Source organism: Abrus precatorius, unplaced genomic scaffold (assembly GCF_003935025.1).
Source record: "Abrus precatorius isolate BTA unplaced genomic scaffold, Abrus_2018 Scaffold3, whole genome shotgun sequence".
NCBI lineage: Eukaryota > Viridiplantae > Streptophyta > Magnoliopsida > Fabales > Fabaceae > Abrus > Abrus precatorius.
This window is the reverse complement of record NW_020874373.1, coordinates 16,930,392-16,954,640: the sequence shown is the minus strand read 5'-3', so window position 1 is coordinate 16,954,640 and position 24,249 is coordinate 16,930,392. Positions and strand designations below refer to the sequence as shown.

Below are 24,249 nucleotides of genomic sequence, written 5' to 3'. Positions count from 1 at the left end.
GATTTTTCCATGCCTGTGGAAAGGTGCCAGAAATTGAAAAGTCAAGCCAAAGGATTCCACAGGCAGGTTGTGGATTTTTCCATGCCTGCGGTTCGATAAGTTACAATGTTAACATATAAATAAGAGGAGAATAACAAAAGAACGAGGGGACGAGGAGATTACTTGGATGAGATCAATTGCTTCATATTCTGATTTTCGGTTTTTATTTTTACATTATGCATAACTAAATTCCTTTGTGTTAGAGGATTGATGTAGTATTCAGGATTATATGTTCTGAACCCTTTCCATTGCTGTTAAGTAATTTTAATTATTTCAGTGTTTTATCTCTGTTTATAATGATTATTCTTTGAGCAATTTTACAATTGGGAGATTGGGGATTGTTTGCGATTAGAGATAGAACAGATTAGAATTTGTCACAATTGGGAAATTGGGCATACTTAATTAGTTTTCATATGAGTTGATAATTGTTCCTCACGATTCTATTGAATTTCGTAATTATCCTAAGGAATTAGGGATTAGGATTCAATGAACAGATTTACTTGCCTAAGGAATTACAGGTAAACAGCTCTCAATCAACTCAAGAGGATAATTATAATTCTTGCATCAGTTAAAAAGGGTAGGAATCTATAAGAAAGAATATGAAATCAATTCTCTAACATCTTTATATTGATTAAATTTTTGTTAATTTTATAATTACGCTGAATTGATCAGTTTTTTTGATTTCTCAAACTTGACGTAAATTAGTAATCTAGTACTTAACAATTTCAATCCCTGAGGACGATAATTTTATTACTACAGTAACGATTGGTACACTTGCCATACGTACAACAGATTTACCCCTGCAGCAAGATTGAAAGTGTTTAAAATCACAAAAAATTTGTTGAATAAAAGTAGCATGTTGAAAAGAAGGGTTCTAAAAAATTGTGGCATTTTTGTTTTTCCAAAGATGCCATATAACTATACCAAAAAGCCTAGTCCAACCTGAGAAGTTTTCTCTGCCATAAACTAACATATTATGATGCAACCAGACAGGAGAGGTTATTACTGAAAAAATAAGCCTAATTTTGAGGTAAAACAAAGTGGTTCCAAACCCACTTAGCAAAATAACAATCACACGCATGACAGTCTTAGGAGCACTATTACATATAGAGCAAAGAGATGAGTTAGATATGCCTCTCATATGTCTCCCAACATTGATTAAAAGCTTATCATGGACAACTTTTCATAGAAAAAAGATAACTTTGGGGGCTCTTCCTATTTTTAAATCATTTTAAACAGAGAGGCATTAAAATTGGGATAATTGTTATTAACAAAAATAAGCTTATAAGTAGATTTAATAGAAAATATTTCATTCCTATTAAATTTTCAAAAATCATTGTCTTAAACTCCAAATATATTAGGGAGGTTTAAATAGGAAATAAAGTCACAAATTGGAGGAGGAAGAAATTTTCTAGTCTTATTCCAATCTCACTCATCTTGAGCAGAAAAGAGAATCACAGGAGGTCTAAATCAAAGTCTGGAACAGGCTGAAGGGCAAAACTAGAAAAATTTGAAATATGAAGAATCCAATTGTTAGCCGAAACTTTAGAGGTTAACCAATTTTCAATAACTCAACCTAGCCCTTGAGAGAAACTATGCCAAATAGAACACATGCCTTTCTAAAGACGTGAAGAGTAATTGTTATTGTCTATATTGGTGTTCTCACCAAGAAAGAATTTATACTTGCTAGTAATTACTTGAGCCCAAAGAGTAAAGGAGGAAGTTATCATTCTCTAGCACAATTTCATTAAATAGGCTTAATTTAGCATTTGAAGATTCCTAAAACCTATACCATTATTATCTTTTGATCTACAAATTTTGTCCCAACTAACTAGGTAACATTTCTTGCCCCTAAGAGATCCCTAAGTAAATTGCCAATAGATTTTATTAATCTCATCACATACCCCCTTAGGAATTAACATGGTTTGCATAAGATAAGAAGGAATGCTTAAAATGCAAGATTAAGCTAAAACAACCCTACCAGTCATGGATAACAAATTTATTTTTCAAAGGAACAATTTTTTCTGGACCTTGTCTATGATAAAGGCAAAAACCTGCCTAGAGAGTTTATGATGGCTAATAGGGATGCCAAGATATCTACCAAAATCCTTGGTTGAGCTAATGCCCAAGCTATTACTAGTTTGTTAAATAAGAGAAAAATTAGAATTTCTAGAGAAAAATATGGAAGATTTATCATAATTTATTTTCAAACCAGAGGCAGAACAAAAATCATTTAAAATAATTTTAATGATATTAGCATGATGCATGTTAGCCTTAGCCACTAAAACTGTCATCAGCAAAGAATAAATGGAAAACCTGAGGTCTTGAGCTACTGAAAGAGAAGGGGGTCTAGCTAGCAGCCATGGTTCCATTTTTTATTAGGTGGGCTAACCTTTCTGTGCACAGCACAAAGAGGTAGGAGACACCCCTAGAGGGTAAAAAGGACTCAATTTTACTCTTATTCTAGTTTAAAAACATAAAGTTAGATGAAATGCAATGTTTAATAAGGTTAACTATATTAGTTTCAAAATCAATTTTTTTTAGTAGTATCCATAATAAATTTCCATCATAGTCGATCATAAGCTTTTTCCAAATCAATTTTGAGGATCATGTATCCACTTCTACCTTTAAATTTACTAAAAGAATACACAAGTTCATGAATGATTAAAGAGTTATCTATCCCTTGCCTCTCAAGAATGAAGTTAGATTAGTGCTCAGAGATTAGGCTGAAAGGATAGCTCCTAATTATGTTGGCTAGAATTTTAGTGACAATTTTATAGCTAACATTATATAGGGAAATGAGTCTAAAGTTCTTAATGCATTCAGGGTTACTAGACTTAGGGATTAAAGTAATTTCAATTTTATTTATAACGATAATTTTCTTAGGATTAAAAAATATATCTAACACAAAATCATAGATAAAAGGACCTAGAAACTCCCATTGATTTTTTTTTTAAAAAGTATGAAGGCAATTAGGACAAGGGGATTTAAAGTTACCAATACTAAATAAGGAGGCCTTAACTTCTTCCATGGTCACCCTAAATTTAAGTCTAATATGATTATAACTTTGCAGAGGAGGAAAGGTGTTTTAAGATTATGCAGGTCAACAACCTGTGGTGAGGGATCAAAATAGATATTCTTAAAGTACTTTAGAACAATGAATTTAAGTTTCACAGAGTCATATTCTCGGTTATTCTTATAATTATTAAGGGCTTTAATTATTTTTCCTTATATGTGAAACTTTGCACCTTTGTAAAAATATCTAGTATTTTTACCCCCCAAATTTTATCTAATTATCCTTATAATGATTATATCAAATGGCTTCCTCATGGTCCAGAATAAGTTGTTATTCCTTCCAAAGAGATTTCCTAAGTTTTGAAAGAAAGGATCTTCTCCCACAACAAATTTTCTAGAAATTCCCCCAATTTTATTGAAAATTTAGTTTTTCTTATTGAAAATGTTGCCAAACATAGACTTATTGTATTTAAAGATATTAGTTTGAAATCTAAATATATTTTCTATCCAAGGGTTGGAGGTAAGCCAAGAGTTCCTAACTTGGGTGTGAAAGTCGCTGTGAGAAATTCAAGGAGCTAAAAATCTAAAGGACTTATTAATTTGGTGAACATGTTTGTTGTCTCTTATTTTTTACCAAAAGCATTATGATCAAATTTTAGAATTGGAATATGCATTGTAGAACTATTATGGAAGTGTGATTTCCAAGAGTCATTGATCACAACTTTATCTAATTTTTCTTTTAAAGCCTAAAACCTAAATCCTGTAAACCACAAGTATTTAGACAAACAAATAGTTTTCTAACACTGGAGAGATTAGCATGCCTACCTCCTACTCTCTCAAAATCATAGAGAATAAAATTGAAATCCTTGACTAACCACCAAGGAGAATCAATGAAAGAACTAAAATGAATTACCTTCTAATACTCAGTTCTGGTTCCTTCACGAGCACTAGCATAGATAGAAGACATGATCCAATTAAAACCTTAAGGTGAATACAATATTTAAATTTGGCTAATACAGAAACTTAAACCCTATTAATATTCCAACAACACCAAATTTCTCCCGAATACCCTACAACATCCACATTCTCAAAACCATTCAAATTGTTTAATGTTAAAAATAATTTTTTATAATTAATTAAAGAAAAGATAGAGAGAAGTAATTTTAAAAAAGTGCAAATTTTAAGAAAAATGGAATGACAGTTGGACTTTACAATTTCTAATAGGAGAACGTATCTTCTACATGAAACAAAATATGTGTAATTGATGAAATTTTTGTCAGAATATATTACAAATGATAAATTAATTATTATGAATTTTATATAAACAAGTATATTTATAAGAAATCTAAAAGTTTTATAAGACAATAAGGTAAATTTTATAAATATAAATATAGGTGTTTACAAAATAATACAAAACTTTGTATAAGTAAAAAAACTAAATATATTATTTTATGCTCATGTTTATGTTAAAATTGATCTAATAATATATTTTTAAGGTTTCTATTATAATTTTCATGACTTTATGACTACTTATTTTGCTAACTTAGCTCAACATAGGGATTGTATTTTTTTATTTATCCATTTTTTCGTAGTTTTGACGTTGGAGGAATAATATGCTCTTTGATGAGGAGAAATGAAGTATGTATCATATTTTGAATTTTATTAGTTAGTTTAAGAAGAATTATTCTTTGCTAATAATCTCAAACAGAGATGTTAAAATGGACAGTCTAGTCTGGCTCGATATAGATAACAAGCGCAAATGAGTCGAGCTTATTTAGCCCAAGGTAAAAATGGATATGGCCTGACAGCTTGAATATTTTTTGTTGTTTTTTTTTTATAACATGCCATTATTATTATTATTATTATTATTATTTGCTATTTTAAGTGTTTTTAATAAGCTATTTTAGACTATTTTTGTATCAACTTAATAGGTCACTTGTTTTTTTTGTCCAATTTTTTTATATTAGACCATTTTATATATATGTGGGCTACCCAAGCCCGCATTAGCTAGCCCAGTTAAAGCCCTACTGGGTAGTAGGCTTATATGGATTGGGTCAAAATGGCCTAAGGTAATTTCATACCTTACTTTTTAGAACCCAAGCTCACCTATTTAACAAGTTTTTTTAGTCCAATCCATCTGGCTGATCCATTTTTACCGGTTCTAATATCAAATAAATTACCTTTAAATTTACTTCTTTTTGAAAAATGTCATGAAATCCACAATTTTTCAAGTACTGTAAAATTAATGAAGGCAATAATTTTAAGATGAATCATATGGATTGTGGTGGTGTCATATGAGATTGTGGTAGTAAATAATTAATGTATTTTACTTTTTTTTTATATATATATAGTAATTAGTCTTCTCTTTGTTCATAAATTGAAAGTAATTTTTAAGGTTTGTACTTGGAAAGATTGAAAAGTTATCCTAAGAAGATTTTGTAATTTGATTGTTCAGAAAAGATAAACATTATTTTAAAGAAATTACAATTAGTCTTTGTATTCTATTCTACAAGATATTCATTATTTAATGTATAATTTCTCTCATGTACTCATAGGTTATACTGTTTGCAAAGTTAACTCGTTAGTTGACAAATTAGCTCATTTTATATTCTTGTCTCATGACTTTTTTCACTCTCTTGATGATCCTCCAACGTCTCTTTAATTTACATTAGTTTATTTTTGTGATTTCTTTTCCTTTACCCAAAAAAAGTAATAAAGATACTTTTATAAACATAAACATGAATATTCATAAAAGATTTGAAAGTTTATATAAAGTAATAAAAAAATTATTAAATTTTTTATAACTATAACTATAACTAAATTATCAAAAGGTGGATAAAAAGTAAAGTAATTACAGAGAGAAAAAAATTTATACATTATTTTTATTTAATTTTATTTATTAAAAATACACATAACTAAGAAAGAAAATAATTTTAGTAAATTTTTTATTTTTTAAATAAATTATTTTATTAATAATACAAAGGTTAATTATTTTGTAATTAGTATTAATTAATTAGTTAGACTATATAATTAATTATACAATATAATTTAATTATTATATTTATTTATTAGTTTTGTTGAGAATAATTTTAGATAAGTTTAACTATTTACTTTATGTTTGATGAGAAAATTTAATTTTATTCATTGTGAATTATTGTAATGTTCATTTTAGTATCTTATGATTTGTAAGGTATTGTTTGACATTTTTATATAAAGATCATTTGACAGAAACAATTGCTAAAGATAACAATACATCTATGTTCTATCTTTAAAAAAAAATAATTCTCTAATACATATGGAAGAAGATCTTTATTATATTTTCTATTATTTTATAATAATTAAAAGTATTTAAAGAAGTCATAGAATTTAGAATTATACATTAAAAATGGTAGTAACACATATTTTGAATCCTTTTTAATATATTTTTGTGATTGACTAATTTTTTAAAAATAAAAAAGTAATTAATTTAAAAAACATATATTTTAACTTATAAAAATTGACTAATAAAAAAAGTATTAAAAATATCTATTAAAAATATTACTAATATTTTTCGTATAGATTATTAGACTATAAGCTACACTTTTACTCAGATCACCGTGTTGTTGGAGATAACCTCATTATCTTCGTTGCAGCTAGTCAGATTTTTTAAAAGTCACCATAATTTAAAAATGATTAATTTATAAAATATATTTTAATGTTTTTGAAAATTGATTAATTATAAAGAATATATATAGATACATTAGACTAAAATGCATGCTTGCTCTAATGTAGTCAAATCACCGTGCAGACGGAGAACCTCATTATCTTCATTGTACGGAAAAACATAAACATAACTATTCTTAAGTTTGAAAGCAAGAAAAAATGATGAACATATTCAAAAATCAACCATAGTACATTACAGAAATGAACAATAAAGGTTAGGCAGTTTGATCTGGAGAAGGGAACTTCAAATTTTTAAAGGAGGTAAACCCTCCATCCACAATGAGGTTTAGGCCTGAGATAAACTTTGCTTCATCTGATGCCAAGTACAATGCAGCCCGGGCCACATCAATGTCCTCACACTTAGCACCTTTGAGCTCACCAAGCCCATTCACAAGGCCCACAACCTGTTCTTGTGTTAAACCAGGATAAAGCTTCCCAATTTGAGTCAAAGCCATAGGTGTAGGAATTGGGGCTGGGGATATGCAATTTACTCTGATCCCAGCTTTGCATAGCTCACTGGCCACAGATTTCACCACCCCAGGTATTGTAAACTTTGATATTGTATATGGATGAGGCCCAAGCCCACCCATGATCCCACTTATGCTAGATGTGCATAGAATGGACCCAGAGCCCACTGGTATCATGACCCGGGCTGCATGCTTTATGCCTGCTATCATTCCTCGGACATTGATCCTCATGACCCTATCAAATTCATCAAGGTCCAGTTCTGCTATGCTTGGTGGGAGTGTTGGGCCTGTTATGCCAGCATTGTTGTACATGATGTCAAGTTTGCCATAGTGGGTCATGGCAAAATTTACAGCATCTGCTATTTGGGCCTCAATGGTTACATCACACTCCACATAGCGGGCTGAAGGGCCCAAGTCCTTTGCAGCTTGTGGCCCAAGTTGAGTGTCGTTGTCTGCAATGATTACTTGGGCCCCATGTTGCACAAACTCATGGGCTGTGGCCTTGCCAAGCCCACTTGCTGATCCTGTTATGAGTGCCACTTTTCCCTCTAGCCTGCTTTTTTGGAACCATAATGGATGAACATCAATGATCATGGGTGAGGAAAAGAAATGGCTTGGTTTGAAATGTGAAGAAGATTGGAATGATGGAACAATCGTATCTAAATAATGCTATCAGCTTTATCCCAACGTCTAAATCAGAAAGCATCATTTCTTTTTCCCAAAGTTGGAGGATGATGTCGTGGACCAAATTCCCTTCCAACAACAAGTTAAGATTGCATATTCCTTCAAGGACTTACAAACACCCTTGGATTGGATGGGTTTCTTTTGCTTTCAAATACTAAGAATAAGAAAGTTGACTCCCCCCCCCCCCTCCCACACTGTACCTAATGGTTTGGAGATTTAAACCTATGGTTTATAGTAATTAATAAAGGTCCTGTTTACTTTATACTAAAAATCAATTTTTGTATACCATGCACATGTTTTAATACAAAATCTAACACATAGTTGACATTTATTTGATACATACTTTAATTACATTTAATGGTTTAAATAAATTTTATTAAAATTATTTGTTAAAATTAATTCTTAAGCTCATTAAATGCAATTAGAATATAAGTAAAAAAATAATTTTAATCATGAATTTTTATGAGAACATGTTGTTTTTAGCAAAGATCTAAGAAACGACCACAAATTGTGGTTATCAAGCAGAAAACGACTTTGTGTATATAAAGGGGGTGAAATAGTTTTGAAATTTTTGTACTGTTGGACTCCATTATTAGTAGGGAAAGCTACAAGAATGAGTTAAGTAACTGACACGTTTAAAAATAAAATTGGTCAATTAAATCACGTTAGCTGTTTCTGTTTGGTAGATCTACAGCATGAGAACATGCAAATTGGAGGCAGCTTGCACGATTTGTTCCATGTGCTTCACGGAATTCCCTTGTCATTGTTTAAATTTATTTCTAATTTTCTACGTCTCTATTAACTTCAAGTCACTTAAACACTGTGTTGCTCTTTATTTGTCAATGCAACTTAATAAAATTTAATTAAATAATCGCCTTAGATTTGCAGTATCCTTTTCATGTTTCTTTTTCCTACCTAATAAACATTGTGTTAATTATTAACATCTAGAATTTAAATAGTTATCTAAGAGAGTTAGAAATGGCAAGGATTTCATCATAAGTAAAAAACAAAATAGCATTTACAAGTTTACAACCTGCTAAGATAAATTTATCAGCACATTGACGCTTTTGAAAACCAATCTGTATAAATATGTTACTTTCCCGTATCAAATTATATTTTAACTCATTACGAATAAGTTAGGTAATGAAAAATGTTGTTTATATAATTAATTTTCACGGCATCTTTTATAAGTGAGAAAAATAGGAAAAAAAAAAAGGAAAATAATTTGTAAGATAGTAATTTTAGAAGTTTTTTTACTTTTTGTATTTGTAATTTTCTTAATTATTAAATAAAAAATATACTAAATACATTTTATATTTTTGAAATACATACATGTATTTTTTTTAATTTAAAACTTTTTTCATATATAATAAAAACTTATTAAGAATATATATATATATAACAAAACTCATTTATAAAAAACGTGATATAAAAATATTAGTACCATAATTAACATAAGGAGAAAATTTAGGTACAATATTTGAAAAACTGTTGGTATTATTTATTAATTAAAATTTGAGTATATTTCAATAACTTATAATAACATTAATATAAATATTTTATTAAAATAAAATATAAAATTTAATTAACAAACAGAACATCACATAAGTTTTGTCATAATAACACCCATTAAATGAAAACATGAGCTGATATAATAAAGAGCTTTTACAAGACTCACCTTCTTCCACCAACCGTAGTGGCGTAGAATCTGCTGCGTTTTTGAAGCAAATCATTGGTAAGAGTGGTGAGCTTCAACTCCCTGCAAGAGATTAAGTGAACTCAATCAAGAGAGACAAAATTTAGAAACCCAGCAGTTCCAAAAAATTCAACTTTTATAGCAACAGTTAACAAGAAAAAAAGACATTGAGCAAACAAGTGACTGAGGTTTGATATTAGAAAAGAAGGAACATGACGAACCTGGCTATTGTTCTGAGCATGCCGGCGGCGAAGATCTGAGAAAAACAACGAGGTTTGGACTTTTAGCTGCTGGATCTCAGGTTAATTCGAAAGCACAGAAAGAAATGAAAGGTTGATGAGTGTATTTATGGAAGGAGTAGGAAACGTTTTGTCTGTTGTGTGTATGTAGTATTCAAGAAAATGATTCTCCTTCTGGGAGCTTGATCCAATATATAAGGTCAAAACTATGCATCCTTCTATTCTGTGTAAATTAACAAATATAATTATGACAAGTTACTTGTATCCAATAGGAAGAAATATAAAATTACAAATTCTAAAATATAATTTTGTATTTATGTTTTTAGTTTTTTTTTTCACATATAACTTCTACGAGGGACAGAACTGAGTATTAAAAATATATCTTTTACCAAATTTTCTATTATTAGTTAAAATTTATTAAATACTATTAAATTAAGAGTAAAATCACGATTAAGATATGGTCACACATTAAAAAATATATATTTCAATAAAAAATTAAATTTAGTTTATCACTTTGTAAGAGACTAATTTCTTCAGCTAAACCTAACCTAACTTCTATTTATTATTTATAGGTATTTAGTATAACAATATACATGGCATTCTAAAAACAGATAAAAAGCCTTTTCTACACTAAAAAAATCTCAGGCATTAAAAATCATTGGCTTATAATTTAAATTGAAATATTGGACACGCATTTCATGGACAGGGAGAGAGAGAAGATGATGAAGAATGAACATGACTAATGGCTGTCATGATCTGTCTTATTTAATGATCCGTAAGGAAGTTAATGTTGAGTAAAGAAAGGAACCAATATGGCTGCATCTTCTATTCTTTTATTTGCACAATATACATGCTTCATTGTAATAATAGACAGTCCCAAGGACCTACCACAATCCCAATTCATGCAAGAATTTAAGTGTGTGTTTGATTTTTTTGGATACTTTTGCTCAAGCTTACTTCTAGCTTTAGCATTAACCTATGGAAATCCAATCACAATCGATTTCGTTTTCTTTTCACACCAATCAATGCTAGGTGTGAGTCTTCTTATTAAAAGAAGATGGAGCGTGTGGAAAAAGAAATTAACAAAAGCACTGCAATCTTTGAAGGCAATGGCATATGCCCCATAAAAAGGTAGAGCCATAAGCAGCAGAAAAGACCAAAAAGTAGGGGCCAGAAAGAAATTGAGAGGAAATTAATACACCAACATTATTCATCTAATATGGTAATTATCCTTAGTGGCTCCAATTAGATGTTAGGCACATGATAAACCCTAGCCATTAGTTATATGGGCCAGTTGTTGCACATTGGAAATCTATTGACTCTTACATGTCAAAAGAAAGAATATATATCACCAAAGAGGATATGGATTCTCATGCAATTTTATGTGCCCAACCGACCATTGCCTATAAATTAGTATTAAATATGTTTCCTAATCACTAAAGTAGAAAAAAACGAAAAGGGGAAGCCTTTTTAAAAGACTATCCTATATCCTTAGTAGCTACTTATTTGTTTTATCTTATCTTTTTTGGGTCTATTCCCCTTCCTTGTAACTTATTCCACAGAAGACTTCCCTAACACCTTCATATTTAATGCAAACTCTGCCTCCAATTTGTATGTACTCACAATAAAAATTCCATTCATTATCACAAGTTTTAATAAATAAATCAAAACTATATATGCCATTGTAGAAGTGGCTACTCATATATGCATGAATATAGGAAAAGACATATTGTCAGGCCTTGATAGGAAAATTAGGAGACATTAAACTTATTAAAGTGCAAAAAAGCAACTTGAGCCTGCTTTGTTTTAAAATTTTTGAAGGTTCATACCAACGTTTAAGCAACAAAATCAAGTTGAATAGCTTTTAATTCTACTTACGTTTTTTCAGTTGACAGCATATATTAATTTTTAATGAGTCCAAATTATTAGGACTATATTTTAACAATTTTTAAAAAAAATTAAAACTAAAATTACATTTTTTTAGGGTGCAAAACATAATTGAATTGTGTGTGTTTTATAGAATTTTACATGTCTACTTACATTTAAAATTAATTTTACTCACAAAAAAAAAAACTAAATATTGTTTGTTTTGTTTGATAATCAATTTTGCTCATTCACTGTGTAGCTATGGAAGAGTTAAAAAAGTAAAAAAAAAAAAAACAACTAACTCTCAAAGCAACATGATTTCTTTGACCCAAAGTGTGATTAATTGCTAATTGAACAGACTCTGAAAATCTATATATAACCGCCAAATGAGCCTGAAATAAATGCTTATTTGAATACTTCTATTTATTATAATGACTCTGTATAGTATTTGGACTTCTTAAAATTAATTTGACAATCAGTAAATTAATTTTAAGACAAAATTTGTTTTTCAATTTTCTTCTGTTATTTGTGTGTGTGAATATATAATGTTAAAAATATTTATACCATTTAATAATTTTTTGTGGCATTAATAATATTTTTAAAACCACACCTATATACTTATATACACATTGTGTGTCTTATCATTAGATTTTAATAATTTTTTTATAAAATGTGAAATTTAAAAATTCAATGCTTAGATAATATAATATTGTTTTTATTATACATATCAAGTTTACATAATTTTTTAATGTTTCATTCAATAATTCATATTTATTTATATTTTAATAAAATATTTTGTATAAAAATAAAATAATAAAATAAAGTATTGATTAGTTTTATTTTTATATAAAAATTATAAACTTATTCTACTACTTTCAAATAAAAGATTGAATTAGTAAAGCTAATATTTTTACAAAAATAATTATTAAATAATATAAATATCTTAAATTTGACTCAACTTCTATATATTTATTCATAAATAATCATTATTTTATTTTCAAGAAAAAACGGTAACGAATGGTACAGACATTCAGTAAATAGTTGATAAATATCATAAATTCTTCATGTTTGAGATTATAACGTTAGTTTTAAATAACTCATTTTTTATTTTATAATTTTCACATTAAATACCCTTTTTCACATTACAAACTAAAAACAAAATTTCACATTTTTTTGTCACATAACTTTTAAAAAATAAAATAATTTTATTCAAAGATGAGAATTCAAGTTCATAATAGAGAAATAGATTAATAATCAATGGGTAAATATGATTTTCAAAATGTTATTTTCCCACAGAATCTGTGTTCAATAAAATTTTTAAGTTAATTTTGAATTTAAAGCATATGCTTAATACAAGTTTTTTTTATTTATTTAGAAGAGTGTAATTTATTAATTTCATCATCAAGTGAGTATTATTGTATCAGTGTTTTTAAAAATTAGGGTTACCAAATTATTTTTTAAAAGATTTAAAAATTGTTATAGGTTTGTTTGAAATTATTGCAAGATTTTAATTTTTTTAAATACAAAATTCAAAATAAATGTGTTTGACTAAAATAGAGTTAAATTAATATTTAATTCAATTTTAAAGTCAATTTATCTTAAATTTTTTATATTTATATTTTTATCTGAATAAATAACTTATTTAATCTCTTTCTCACTTTTAAAAAACATATTTGTTATCTTCATATTATTATTGTTATCATTAATTATTATCTTATAATTGTTATCACCATTAGTATTATCTTTACCATTCTCACTACTACAATCACGATCATCATTAATTGTTTCTATTATTATTGTTATTACCATAATCATTATTGTTATCACTTTCTAGTGTGGTTCCTTTTATTGGGACCACTGCTGTCATTGCTACTATTGTCCTCCACAATCATTACTAAAGTTGATTGTAACTATCATTACTATTATTATTATTGATAATAGGATTTTGTTAACTTTAACTTTTAGGGTTGAGTTTAAGCATCCACAAATATAAATTTTTTATGAAAAAAGTATACAGTTATTGTATTGAAGCTATAAAAATACAATAAATATTTCACCTTTTAATAAAATTTTACTATTATTAGTTGCTTATCTTCAACCCTAAGAGTTGAGGTTAATAAAACTCTTAATAATATTATTGATATTGTCTCATCATTAACCTAACATCACCTTTATTACTCGTTGACATCACCAATGTCATTGTACAATGATCATTTACTACTAACATCATTATATTATCATCACCTTTACCATTATTATTCATTGTAATTATCATAACTATCACAATTGATTATTATTGTCATTGTTGTTGTCACTATCATAATTACCATAATTGGTCACACCACCTTTATTATTTCTTCCTCAATTAATTTGACCTTACCACACAATCAATGATAGTTTACTACTATAACTATAATAATTATTACCATCGACTTTGCCACCAATATTATGATCATCACTACAATCATGATTATCATTCATAACAATTGCACTATGGTTATCATTTTATTACCACCACTATCATCATTATTATTACTATTGGTCATCAAACTTTATTATTTGTCTGATCATCTACCACAGTCATAGTCATTTCTCTACTAGTCACTTCATCTTTAATAAATAAATTTAAATATGTATTAGATAGTTTATATTTTTAGACTTAAAATTTGACATTAAAGTATAAAAATAAAAACTAAAATTTGAAACCAAATCCACAAAATAAAAAAATTACTTTTAGTTGTTTCATATTAGCTTTTTAAATATCTTGTTGTCAAATTAAATAATTTGTTTAAAAAATAAATTTGTCACCGTTTAGTCTCTCAAAAATTATTTTTTTATAATATTAATACTTCATAAAGATTAATTTAGCAACAATATTTTTAAAAAAATAATATGATAATAACTCAAATAAAAAAATTAATTATATGATAATCACTCAATAACTTTTCATATAATATAATTGACTAATTCAACTATTGAATTATATTATATTATTTTTATGATTATATATATATAATTTCATATAATTTAAATATTTACAAATATATTATTCAAATTTTAATATTTATTTATATTTTAAAAATATATTATACAATAAAAGAAATTAATATGATAAAACATTAATTAATTTTATTTATGTATGAAGTTTTATAAAGTATTTTATAAATTTTAAATTAAATAATTAAATTAACAAATTTTATTTATATTTATACGTTTCAAAGTCAATAATGCGACAAAGTAATTTTAATGACACTTTTTATCGTAAAATTTGTACAACATCTTAATTAAATAGTTATTATATAAAAAAATTGTGGAATCGAATAGTAAATTTTAAAATAAAATATTAATAATCTATAAAAATATGAAATAATTTGTTATGGGACTAATTGAGAGTTGTTTAAATAAAAAATTAATAATATTATTATAAATTCACATAAAAAATAATAAAATAAAATTTAAATAACATGAAAGAGATTTATAATTAGAGACGCTGTATGAAAATAATACTAATATATATGCATAAACACATGGCATCACAAAAATGGCCACTAATAAATATTATAACTAACCAGAAGGATTCACTTAAAGTAACATCACAATAACTATATAATGATATTACTGATCAGACAACCGTCGGACAAAACAGGGAACCCAGCTATGACAAAGTTGGAATTGTCTGCGACGGTTTTGACAGCTTCTAGGCTTAATCTCTTTAGTTAATTTTTATGATTAACAAGAGTGCAATATTATCAATAAACTAGTTAAACAACAAAGGAAGGGATCATTTATATAAAAATATTACACTTAAGACAAGGTCATAGTGGGTTCAATTATTCTACCTTGCACCAAAGTGGGAACCCCGTTGCTGTTAAACTATCTTTTTCTTTGTTTCCATGTTTAAGAACACCAGACATATTTTCCGGAATGTCTTTTCAAGCCAAATGTTTATTATCTTATTAGATTATATACATGTATGACATAGCATTTATAAAGTTTATTTTTGCATCAGAAATTAGTGGCATGTCAGATCAAATTTCATGGGAACTGGTAACATTTTGTAAGAAATTAGTAGGTATCTTAAGATAGAGTGAAGCTACAAGGAATGTGGGTACCAGGTTCCCTAAATAATACGAATTTCTTGGTCAGATGAGGCAAAACTAAGTTACAATAGACCCAACATGGCTTCCCAAGCTTTATTTTGTCTATCAGTTTTACTATCACAGCATGGGATGAATTGAGCTTCAGACACCCAACAACTGCCTATAAAGTTAATTAGAAGGAATAAAAATTTAGTATTATTGATAAAGATATTTTCAAAATAAAGTTATTAAAAAATAGGTAGGATGCAAATAAATAAAAAAAGATAGTGTAAAAACAACTCTCATAAACTAAACCAACTTGAATCTAATAAAAAAAAGTATTTTTTATTTCATAAATATTAAATTATTTTTTTATAAATAAATAAATAATAATATAATTGTATCAATTTATAATACTAACGTATAACTTTTCTATATTGATAAAGTTTACGTATACCTATGTTATCTAGGATTTATACAATATTAATTTATCATATTTTTTCTTTAATTTATTAAACAATTATCTTAGTAATTAATTAAGACGTGTTTTCTCTTGAATTATTAACTTACTAATCAATCAACTAATATAAATCAAAATAATAATTTATAATACTAATATATTGCAACTTTACTTTTATATGTTATAAATTGTTAAAAATTATATGTATCAATATTACCTTAGGTTTTATACACTAACAATATACTAAAAAAAGATAATTTGAACTTTTAAAATCAGTCAATTATATGATTATTTTTATTTAATTAAAATTTATTATCTAAAATATTATTCTATTTAAATTATTAAGTAATATAAGTTATCAAGATTTAACTGTATTCATCTTCAATTAGTGACATATATATGTTACTAATTTAAGTATACTTACTATAATTTTTTTTTAATTAAAAACATACCCTTCCAAAAATTTCTCTATTCTTTATTATAAAAAATAATTTATTCATCTACTTATTAATTAATTAAATTAAAATATTTTTATTATATTAATTCAGCGATTTATAGTTTTATTATGTATCGTTTTTATTTTTGTACACTCTAAATCGTTAAGATTAAAATTATATTTATTAATATAAACTTATCAAATTATATTTTAATCTTTTTATTAAATAATTATCTTTATTAATCAATTTAAATATATTTATTCCTTTCATTAAATAAAGTTAATTTTATATTTTAAATTTTCTTAAATTATATTTCTAACTTTGATAAATTAAATAATTAAACATTTAATTACTTAATTTTATTTCTTTATTTTATCATACAATTTTTTGTAACATCAATGTGTAATTTATATTACCGTTGGTTGTCTAATAAATTATGAAAAATTTATGTATATTTTATACTATCTTAAGTTCTCTCTCAATATGAATTTTTAAATTCAAGTGTAAATTTAAATTTTTTTATTTATAAATAAAAATATTTTTGTTAAATATTTATTTATTTTTAATGAGTTGCAGTGCAACTGTGTGATCACTCTTCGCCTTCTATATTGTTTATCATAGAGTGTATAATTGTGTTATCTTGTATTGTAATCGATATAATTTTATGAAAATATTTTAAATTTTAAAATAAATTTTCTTATATCAAACTTAATTTTAATTAACTAACTTCTTAATTTTTATGATAGAACTACGTAACTTTGAGTTTTTCATTACACATGGGGTAAGTAGGAGACCCGTCAAGTCAAAATGATTTTTAAAATAATTTTCTCTCATTTCTTTAATATCAATTAGTATTTCTAATACACAAATAAAAGGGTAAAATATATCTATAGAAAATTTTTGTTTTTGGATTAAATAAATTTTTAATTATAATAAATCTACATAATTAATTTTGATATAACTGTTTTAAACAGATGTTGTAAGATACTAATACATTTCCTACAGATAAATGACTCTCGAACTCCTTTTTTGTTTCAAAGATCATTTGTCAAAGTTTTTTCAAAGCTTTCTTTAATAAACTTTGGTAATGACTTCTTTGAATTTTATAAAATATTTTATTCCCAAAAGATGTTTTTCTTAATCATCCTGTTGTGACCCTTGGTTGTGACATTCATCTTATGTGGAGAAAGACTCAGAAAGAGCAAGTCCATATTGTCTCACTTATAAAATTTGAGATGAGACTTTATAGTTGAGAAACAGATTTCATTAGAGCAAGAGAGCAACCACCTTTGTGAAAGAAGAGAGAAAATTATTTTTGCATAAACTCATAATAGTCTTGATAAATTTGCATTTGTAAAGTCATTCACCATTGGAATAAGCCAAATATTTTACAATTATTTTACAACATATGATTCTTCATTTTAAACATTTGGATCGAAACAAAATCTGTGAAGCAATTAGTGGTATTGTCATAATAACTTTATTTTCTAGGTATTTTCATCATTTTTGTTCTCAATTTGTAAGTTTTGTTTTTGTATTTAATTAACTGGTTATAAGCATGTGCACTTATTTGTGACTCTCTTGTATTCTTCTTTGATCATAGTGGAGTTTCTTTGGTGTTGACAACTTGTGATTTCTACCTTTCACATTGAAGGATGTTTTCCATATCAAACAACTTCATGCTTTTTTTATTTTTATTTTGTTGTCTTTATTTGTTGTTACTTCTCGTAAATACTTGTAAGTTGGAAATTTTGATTTTATTGTATTATTCATTATTGTATTTGTGTTGTATTCCGCATCAGCTGCCACTCTTATCATTGTCATTGTCACTACCATAACCATTGCCATTATCATTGATTGTCACTCACACCATTGTTTCTACCACCATGGCTACACCTTCATTATTTTCCTTGATCACTTTAACTACCTATATTAGTATCACTAGTGTTGCAAGCATTGTTGCTACGTCACCACCACCATTGTTACAACCACCACTACCATTCCATTATTGTCACCACTATTACCACTTACATTATTGTTGCTACAATCACCACAGTAACTTATTGTCATTGTTTTCCTTGTTACTAACACCATGATCTCCACCTTCATTGTTATTCTTGGTCACTCTGACTATTTCATACAATTGTTGTTGTTACTATATCAAGTTACCTTCATTTCAAACAAGTAAATCTAAATAAGTGATTGTAAGTTTTTATTTAAAATTTAAAAATTAAAAATTATAAAACAAAACCACAAAATGAGAACTAGTTTTATTTTTTAAAATTTTCAAAACTTATAATTAAAAAAATTCTAAACAAACATAAAGAAAGATATAATGTGCCTATTTATTCTTTATGTGAATTACTAGTTAGAAAAACTTATATTAGTGAATTAACACTTTGGAGTGTTAAAGACTTTAAAAATTTTGCATAATCATTTTCGTTGCCCTAACATTTAAACATGATGTATAATTTGTTTGTGATAAATGCATAACATGTAAGAAAGTAAAATTTAAACTCAGTCATATAGATTTTATACACCTCTACTTATACGTAATCAACTTTTAATTGATATTTCTATATATTTTGTATTATATTTGCTAAGACTTCAATATGGAAAGGACATAATATTTGTTTTTGTTGATAGATTTAGTAAGATGACACATTTCATTTCATGTTCTAAGTTATTTGTTGATAAAGTTGTTGAGTTCCTAAGTTATTTGTTGAGAACTTCAAGGAATGAGCTAGGAACTAAACTTTGATTTTATACTTGCACATTCACATATAGAGGAACAAACTATAGTTAGTTTATATGAAACTCCCTACCTTGTTGTGTGTTAACATTCAAAAGTATTCAAAATAATCAAAGAAAAATGTTTGCCCTATATTTGAGTTTTGGTTATCATAAAATTGTTCATTTCAATACTTATTGTTCTGATTTTATTATTGTATATAACTTTTTTTCATGTGATGGAGATCCAACCAAGTCATTTAAAAACCCTTTACTCTTGTTGTATGACTAAAGCAAAGACAAAAAGAATGAATGAAACTTTTAATGTTTAATTATGAAAATCAAAGTAAAGAAAGATCAATATAGGGTTAGAGATTGTACCAAACTGGTTTACTTTCCTACAATTTAATAGTGATGATTTAAGCCTTAAGCTATTAGGAATAATTTAAAGTTTAAAAGGTTGTTAAGTAACTAAAAAGTTTGTTAGTCTTTAGTTACAAAGTTAGTTGAGTTTATTGCTCCTAACTAATAGTAGTTACTTAGTTACTTGTATATAAGTAAGGCTAGTCATATTATTTTTGTAACACACGTTCTATCAATATACATTCTTCATTCTTTCATATTATGAGTGATTGTTAACATGGTATCAAGAGCTTATTCAAACCTAAATTTGTGAGGAATAAGCAAGTATTGTTGACATCTACCAAGAAAAATCCTTTCTTCTTGAGAATCTTTTTGTGAAAACTGTGACTTGTGAGTGATTCTTCATTATTTTTTCACCATCATATATGTGAGTATAATGGTTGAGTGTAGTTCTTAGAGATCAAGAATGTGTGTAAAAGAGCCTTTATGAGAATGTAGTTGTGTGAAGAAAGTCGAACAAAAATCAAGGTGCAACATGACTAGCTCAACCAGTATTGTTCAAGGATGTTTACCTATTTTCGATGGGAAGTCATTTAATGATTGGAGTCAAAATATTGGCATTTTTTGCTTCCAAGATGTGTCATAAGTGGTGAAAAGTGGTTCTAAAGAGCCTAGCAAGAATGCAATTAAGGAGCAAAGACTAACCCTTCAAACAACAATAAAAACTTAATTGCAAGGCACGTTTTATCATCTACCAACCAATGAGTGAATTTAAAGATATTCAACAAAATTTCCAAAGCCTCCACATCAAAGGAAGCAGAGGATGTTCAAGTAAGATTATATGGGGATTGAGAGAAGAATAAAAAGGTTAAGTTGCAAACACTGAGAAGGCAATATGAACTTCTCAGCATAGAGGATAAAGAATCCATTGCAAATTACTTTGACAAGATCCAAGAACTAGGCAATGTCATGAGGGCTGATAAGTGTCATATTTTAGTAGTTGTCAATGTATACTTTGACAATTATCTGCTTTCTTTTCACATAATTTGCACTTAAATTCTATGTAATTTATATTTTAGTGCATTTAAGTCATGTCATTTAAATTTAGCAACTTTACCCTTAATTTTATTAAACAATAGAAGATATTTGATCCATTTTTCTTATGTGAATTTTCTTAAGGGCAAAGGCTTGATGAAGTGTTCACATTTATAACTTTATATTGCCTTCAACTCACCCTTCATATGCCTTGTTTTGAGAGCTTTTACCATTTCTCATTGATAGAAATGATTTGGGCTTGTTTTGCATGAATATTATAATTTTGTATTTTGAGCTTTTCTGACCTCTATCAACTCTTTTGGCCATATCTTTTTCTACAGATATTATTTTTAGCTAATTATAGTTGCATTGGATTCTACACATTTGGGACTTCAAAATGCATATATAGTTTGTTGGATTTGGAGTTATTTTCTATTTTTTATGATTTTTTGAAGATGAGTCAGATTTGCTGAAGTGGCCTAGGATTCAAGTCTCGCTCAAGCGAGATAATTCTCGCTTAGCGAAAAATGCAAAATTCAGAACAAATTTTTTTGCTATTTTTCTTGCTTGAGCAAGAATGGACCTTGCTTGAGCGAGAGTTTGAGCGAGAAATCGTGCAGTAGACCTTACTCTCGGGTTAGGTTTCACTTAAGCAAAAATTGGCTCGCTTGAGCGAGAATTCACTTATTGTCCTACAAAAACAGAAGATTCAACTTGAAAATAGGGAGCCAGAGCGGGTAGGGATGGCAATGGGTAAAGTACCCGATGAGCACCCGCAAAATTTACCCACAATGGGTAGAGTATTTACCCGCTATACGAGTACGGGTATGGATGTGGGTAAAAACTCGCAATTTTTAATGGGGATGAGTGCGGGTATGAGTATCTAAGTATCCACCCCGGCTCATACCCGCATATATATATATATATATATATATATATATATGTACTTGAACTTTATTCTATAATTATGCATTGAATCTTTGTATTATTAAAATATATTTAATAATAAAGTAAACCAAAAAATTTATTTTGGTTTATATTTTTAATAGAAAAATTTATTTATTATTTTATATCATTTAATTAGGCTAATACAATTTAATTATTACATAATGAATATGAGATTGACTTTTTTTAAAATATTATTTATATATGACACATAAAATATTTTTTACACAAATATTTTTGTTAATAAAATCATATTGATGTTTAAATCATAAAGTGAATGATAAATAATAAATATATTGTAAATATTTTATAAATTTTACAATCACCTACTAATACCTTAAAATTATTTATTAATAATATTTAAATTTTATTTTTTATATTTTAATTTAAAATAATATTTTTCTATGCAATATAGGTATTACAAGCACAACTATAATATATTGAATCTAAATAATATTATTCTTACTATTTATTCACGTTCAAAGAAGTTTTTGAAAAGATATAAATATAAAAAATTATTGTTAATTTTTATTTGTTAATTTTTTTCAGATAAAAAAATATAATTTTTTTAATATACACGTATATTTCTTTATTATAAAATTTTATTATAACTATTTATCTTTTATTCAAATTCTTTCTTTTAAAATTTATATACATTATAAATATTTAATTCATTAAAATAATTTTTTAAAAATTTGTATTTTTTATAAAATACTTTTGTATAGTATATGAGTTAAAAATATTAGTATTAATATATATATATATATATATATATTAATTATATTATTTTAATTAAATCTATTATTTTTCTTACAATTTCAAATTCAAAAGTTAAAAAAAATATTTTATGTATCCACTTTCTGTTGTTAGTATTGAACTTCTCTACTCTAATTCTATTCTCATTCTCAATGTCTTTCTCATTAAAACCTGACAACTATGAAATGTTATTCATTAGGTTAGTTGTCAATGTCATCACAAGAGGATCACCAAGTGATCCCACACGAAGGGATAACCATTGTACAGATCTATTTCATTGTCGCTCTGACATTGCCAATTGATCAAATCTCACACAAGATAGGATTATCACTAACAAATAACTTGTGTGTTTAGTTTCACTTATTGTTTATAAGACTTTTAGTTTAGAAAATTATTATATTAAGATACATTTAACATTTATGATCTTTGAATATTTATTTTTTATCTATGTTTGTAACTTATTCGGCAACTACATATTGAATTTTTGTATTATTATGCTAATTATGTGAAGTTATATAAATATGTTTTTCTTTATAAATATTTTTTTTGAAAAAAGCACGGGTAATGGGTACAAGATGGGTATGCGGGTATCCAGAGGGTACGGGTACGAGGATTAATGTTCATACCCATGCGGGTATGGGGCCGGGTATGAGTATTTTTTTTAAACGCGGGTATGGGGATGTGTACTATAGTACCCTACCCATTGCCATCCCTAGGAGCGGGCTTTGAAGCCCTAGCACATCATTGACCCAATTTTGGAGTGCAGAGCAAGAGGAGAAGCATGGGGAAGCAACTATATCATTGGGGAACTAATTTTTATCTTTTTCCCATATATTTTCTTGTTGTTTTGTATGCCATGAATGGCTAAAACTCTAGAGATTGGATGTAATTTTCATACTCTGAATGTTTTGGTATTTTTAATAGATATTTGTTTATTTGCCATAAGTTGGTTGTGTTTATTTTGATATTAATGTTGTTTCTACCCTACGGGATTGATTCATGATTCGAGAATCCGGGGTGAGTTGGGAAACTACCTTAGAACCCAGTTGGGGTAAATACATGCAATAGATTGAGACTTTAGGAATAGGTTTTAATCTATTGTATGCTATATAACTCTTGCTAGTAATGTTGGATTATTTGTTGTTTAGGTAAAGAATTATCACTCAATAAATATATCTTAGAATTTCGACTGAGAGGAATGCATTGAGTGAATATAATGAGAGTACATCATAGAACTTAGGTATTTGTTCAATGTGTGTTAAAACCAAAATATAACGAGGATGATAGATGAAGTCCAATCCCCAATCTTATCATATTAGTTTAATTTGCTTTTATTTGCATTTACTTTATATGAACCAAACTATCAAAAATCCAAAATATCACTTAGTTGTATATTTGTAAATATTTAGGTGTTTACAAATTTTAATTTGGATAACTAAAATTACTAGAGTATCAACATTTCCTGTGGACATGACAATCTTTTATACTATATTGAAAACTTGGTACACTTGCCAATTCCGTTAACAAGGGCTTGCAAGGAGAATATGTCAAATCAACAAGTGGTAGACAAGATTTTAAGGACATTGCCACCACGATTTGATCATGTATCTGTTGCAATCAAGGAGTCAAAGGACTTAGATACTAAAAAGATTGAAGAATTATAACACTCCTTTGAAGCATATAAGATAAGGATCAATGAGATGAGATCCACTTAAGAAAAAACACTTCAGGAATGA

The 24,249-nt window shown here is 27.1% G+C and overlaps 1 protein-coding gene across 1 annotated transcript; it reads right to left on the bottom strand.

The window, feature by feature from the left end:
• Positions 1-6,971: 6,971 nt before the first annotated feature.
• Positions 6,972-9,844, bottom strand: LOC113863682 (zerumbone synthase-like). Its single transcript, XM_027497338.1, has 3 exons — positions 9,821-9,844; positions 9,586-9,662; positions 6,972-7,779 (listed from the first exon to the last, which is right to left on the bottom strand). The coding sequence occupies exons 1-3, from the start codon at positions 9,842-9,844 to the stop codon at positions 6,972-6,974; spliced, it is 909 nt and encodes a 302-aa protein (XP_027353139.1).
• Between the last annotated feature and the right edge of the window lie 14,405 nt (positions 9,845-24,249).